The following is a 4,370-nucleotide window of genomic DNA, read 5'->3' on the forward strand; positions in this document are numbered from 1 at the left end:
TTTGAGACATGAACCCCTTTAGTCCCGGTTTGAGACACGAACCGGGACAAACGGGCATCGCACCCTTTAGTCCCGATTCGTGTGTCAAACCGGGACTAAAGGTTTAATCTTTAGTCCTGGTTTGAGACACGAAGTCGGAACTAAAGGTCTCATTTGAACCAGAACTAATGCCTTTGGCCGCTCGAACCGGGACTAATGCTCACATTAGTCCCGGTTCACATTGCAACTGGAACTAATGTGTATATTAAGCTGTGACCAAAGCCCTGATTTCTACTAGTGATAGTAAAACAGTTGAAGAAACTAGATAGAATCTAGTGTTATCTACAAACTTTTTGGATACATAGAAAAACCACAACAAGCGCCACTGTTTACCATGTTTAACCAAGTTTTGTCAAGCTTCAAAAATTGTTATTTATCAAACAAAAGATGTTCAACTATCGTCACCAGGAACCCAAATGTTTAATCGGATTAAAAAAATGGACTTCCTATGCAAAAGCTATGGAGGTTTCAATTTCAGAATCAGATTTTAATGCATGTGTTTGCGGAAGGAGAGAGTAAGATGAATACTGCATTGTACAACCTCAATGATGACGCGCACACTATGATGTTAATTAGGCGTATGTCCGAAAGTAATTAAGGGCTAAGCTTATGTTGCTGCTGAATGCACTCCATGGCTTTTACCTGCTAGGCATGGAGGGTGTCGTGTCAATCTTTCCAAGCAGGACGCACCAGCTTCTCACGACACGATCATGGGACTTCCTAGGCTTCCCTAAGGCAGCAAAGCGAAGCCTGGAGCTCGAGGGAGACGTCATCATCGGCATGCTCGACACCGGCGTGTGGCCGGACTCCCCCTCCTTCTCCGACGAGGGCTTCGGGCCGCCGCCCAGCAGATGGAAGGGCGCCTGCCTTAACTTCACCTGCAACAAGTACGCCGTTTCTTCTTGCATGCCATGCACGCCGGCGTGCTAGCTCCTAGTTGACCGTGTGCCGTCGACGTGTCGCAGCAAGATCATCGGCGCTCGCGCGTACAACCACGGATCGTCCACCGCCACGCTGTCGCCGGTGGACACCCACGGCCACGGCACCCACACGGCGTCGACGGTGGCCGGCCGGGCGGTGGGGAACGTCAGCCTCGGCGGCCTGGCCGCGGGCACGGCCCGGGGCGCCGTGCCGGGCGCCAGGCTCGCCATATACAAGGTTTGCTCGGACGACGGCTGCAGCGACGCGGACATGCTGGCGGCGTTCGACGACGCCGTGGCCGACGGCGTCGACCTGATCTCCTTCTCCATCGGGGGCGTCCTGCCGGCCCAGTACTTCGAGGACGCGGCCGCGATCGGCTCGTTCCACGCCATGAAGGGCGGGGTGCTCACGTCGGCCGCGGCGGGGAACTCCGGGTTGGAGAACGGGCGTGTCACCAACGTCGCGCCGTGGATTCTGTCCGTCGCCGCCAGCAGCACCGACCGCCGGCTCGTCGACAGGCTGGTGCTCGGAAACGGCAAGACCATCGTGGTAAGTGAGAGGTACAGCAGCTGATCTATCCACTGAAATTCAGAAATCATCTTGCGCGAGGTGGACTTTTTACCATATCTTCTTGTGACACAGGGAGCCTCCATTAACAACTTCCCCGAGCTGAAGGATGCTCCATTTGTTCTTCCAATTAATGGGTAATACAGCCTTAGCTACGAGAAAATTGCAGAAAACTACCAGTTTGAAGGCTAGATTTGCGAAAAACACTACGTTACATTTTTGTTACAGAAAATATAAGTAATGGTTTAGAAAAAATCACTGATCTGCGGATCGGATTGTTAAGTTGGTTTATGACAGGTTGGACTCGGTTTTTGCCTACATTGCACTGTCAGCCGTCCCAACAAAAAAATGGGTCCCACCTGTCATAAACCAACTTAACAGAGATTGATCCGCTGATCAGTGGTTTTTCAAAATCATTACTAAAGACAAGGTGTTTTCTGCAACAAAAATGTAACATAGTGTTTTTCATGAACCTAACCTTCAAACGACTGGTTTTCGGCAATTTACTCCTTAGCTACAGAAACACTCTTATCATTTGTACAATTATCGGATTTATTTGTAGTTTTGTACTATATTATACTGGTTTAACATTTCGTCCGTGATGCAGTTCTTGTGAAGCAGAATCACTGGCCGTGGCCGGACGGTTATACAAGGGGAAGATCCTGCTCTGCGCCTTTTCTGGCAACGGCAGCGGGCCGGCAACCGTAGGCGCTGCCGGCGCGGTCATCGTCACCGACCGGCCCGACATCGCGTTTTCGCTGCCCCTCCCCGCCGTCATGGTTTCCCAGCACCAGTTCACTAGAATCATGGCCTACTTCAACAGAACACGGTATGTTCGTCAGCCCAGAAGACAGAAATGCATTTTGCAGGGCTGAAATGGTGAGATCTCATGCTGTGTTCTTCAGAAATCCTGTGGGCACCATCCTCGCCAGCGAGTCGGCCTTCGATTCTCAGGCCCCCATCGTGGCCAGTTTCTCTTCTCCAGGCCCAAACATGATCACCCCTTCGATCTTGAAGGTTGTCAGATCATCAGTCATGCATGCACAGTAAATAAACGGATTAATTACAGTTGAGAAGGATGGCCAGATCTGGGGCTCATGCATTTGTATGGTCGTTGCACTGCAGCCTGACCTGTCCGCGCCGGGGATCGACATCCTGGCGGCGTGGTCACCGCTGTCGCCGGTGTCCGGGAGGAGCGTGGCCTACAGCATCGACTCGGGAACGTCCATGGCGTGCCCGCACGCGACCGGCGCCGCGGCCTACGTCAAGTCCTTCCACCCCGACTGGTCGCCGGCGATGATCATGTCGGCTCTCATCACCACAGGTAATCTTGTTCTTAACTAGTTATTTACTTAACCCGCTCTCTCATGGTCTCCATGACTCCATCCGCATCATAATCACTTGTGCGACGGCGGCGTTTGGGTGCAGCGACTCCGATGAACTCGTCACGCAACCGCGGCGGCGGCGAGCTCACCTACGGCGCGGGGCAGCTCAACCCGGTGAGGGCGCGGGACCCGGGCCTCGTGTACGACGCGCGGGAGGGCGACTACGTGCGCATGCTGTGCGCCCAGGGGTACAACTCCACGCAGCTCCGGCTCGTCACCGACTCCGACGGCGCCGAGCCCTGCCGCGGCGGCCGGAGAGGGTCCGCGGCCGACCTCAACTACCCGACCATGGCGGTCCGCGCCGCTCCGGGGAAGAACTTCAGCTCGCACTTCCCGCGCACCGTCACCAACGTCGGCGTGCCCGGGTCGGTGTACGTTGCCAAGGTCGTCAGCTCGCGGCCTGAGCTCGTCCGCGTCGCAGTTTCGCCGAGGAGACTGGTGTTCAGCCAGCTCCGTCAGAGGCTGTCGTTCACCGTGACGGTCTCCGGCGTGTTGGGTGGGGCGGACGAGTTCGTGTCGGCGGCCGTCGTGTGGTCAGACGGGGATCGCCATGTGAGAAGTCCGGTGATTGTCCATACTGTGGATGTTTAATTGGATATTTGGGTCGCAGAGTGAAAGGAATAATTCATTTCTTTGGATAAATTTAGCTTCAGTACAAATACATGTGGGCTTAAGAATAATTCAGATTCAGTTCCTGCACAAGCAATGGACTGGTCTCATATATTTCTCACGGGGTCAATGTAATTGTCATTACACTATCTATGCTCTCGTGTGTTTGGGTGAAAGTGGTAAATCTACCAGTGCCAGTATTTAACGATAAAACATCCACCGTTTGTGCATTTGAGATTTGTGAGGGTATTTTGGATGTGGATCTTCATCGTCGTCTCCCGAAATAAATTAGACTCGTTATCCGTCTACGGACACGTCCACGGATACAAAAACAGGAAAGGGTTATTCAACCATGTAACCTCTGCGAGGCGACATAAATCATTTCCATTTTCATGTTTCAGTGACTTACATGTCTATGTAAACATATGGAAGAGCATCTACTGCCAGACCTAGGTAATCCGTCCTTCTAAACATCCGCGGACACTTCCAGACACGTTTGTGGATAGTGTCCCGTCACCCTTTAAATACTCACGTCCACAACAAGGTTCCTTTTTAGCCTCAAATCTATACAGTGTCACGCAACGTAAAATAAACCTACGTGATATATTTCAATCACACATATGGCATACAACTACTTCATCATACATACCATCGAACTACATAAAATTGACATTTTCCCACTTCATCATACATGCCGTCGGACTATCAAAAATTGATATGTTCTGAATACTAGAGCTATGGAGTTCACCCACGGCTGCCCTTTGCTCTTGACATCGTCTTTGTCGCGGAAGTAGTGGTCGAAGACGCAAAATGGATCGAGCCGAATCTGCTCACTACCGGAGTTGTTCG

At 52.1% G+C, this 4,370-nt stretch overlaps 1 protein-coding gene across 1 annotated transcript in view; it reads left to right on the plus strand.

The window, feature by feature from the left end:
* LOC119333202 (cucumisin-like) overlaps window positions 1-3,503 on the plus strand; it is a 9,959-nt gene extending 6,456 nt beyond the window's left edge. The window contains exons 4-10 of the mRNA XM_037606182.1: window positions 689-926; window positions 1,005-1,509; window positions 1,603-1,664; window positions 2,135-2,356; window positions 2,433-2,544; window positions 2,653-2,851; window positions 2,956-3,503. Coding sequence (XP_037462079.1) covers window positions 689-926; window positions 1,005-1,509; window positions 1,603-1,664; window positions 2,135-2,356; window positions 2,433-2,544; window positions 2,653-2,851; window positions 2,956-3,503 — 1,886 coding nt within the window. The remainder of the gene's footprint in view (window positions 1-688; window positions 927-1,004; window positions 1,510-1,602; window positions 1,665-2,134; window positions 2,357-2,432; window positions 2,545-2,652; window positions 2,852-2,955) is intronic.
* Window positions 3,504-4,370: the final 867 nt, after the last annotated feature.

This window comes from Triticum dicoccoides, chromosome 7A (assembly GCF_002162155.2).
Source record: "Triticum dicoccoides isolate Atlit2015 ecotype Zavitan chromosome 7A, WEW_v2.0, whole genome shotgun sequence".
Taxonomy (NCBI): Eukaryota; Viridiplantae; Streptophyta; class Magnoliopsida; order Poales; family Poaceae; genus Triticum; species Triticum dicoccoides.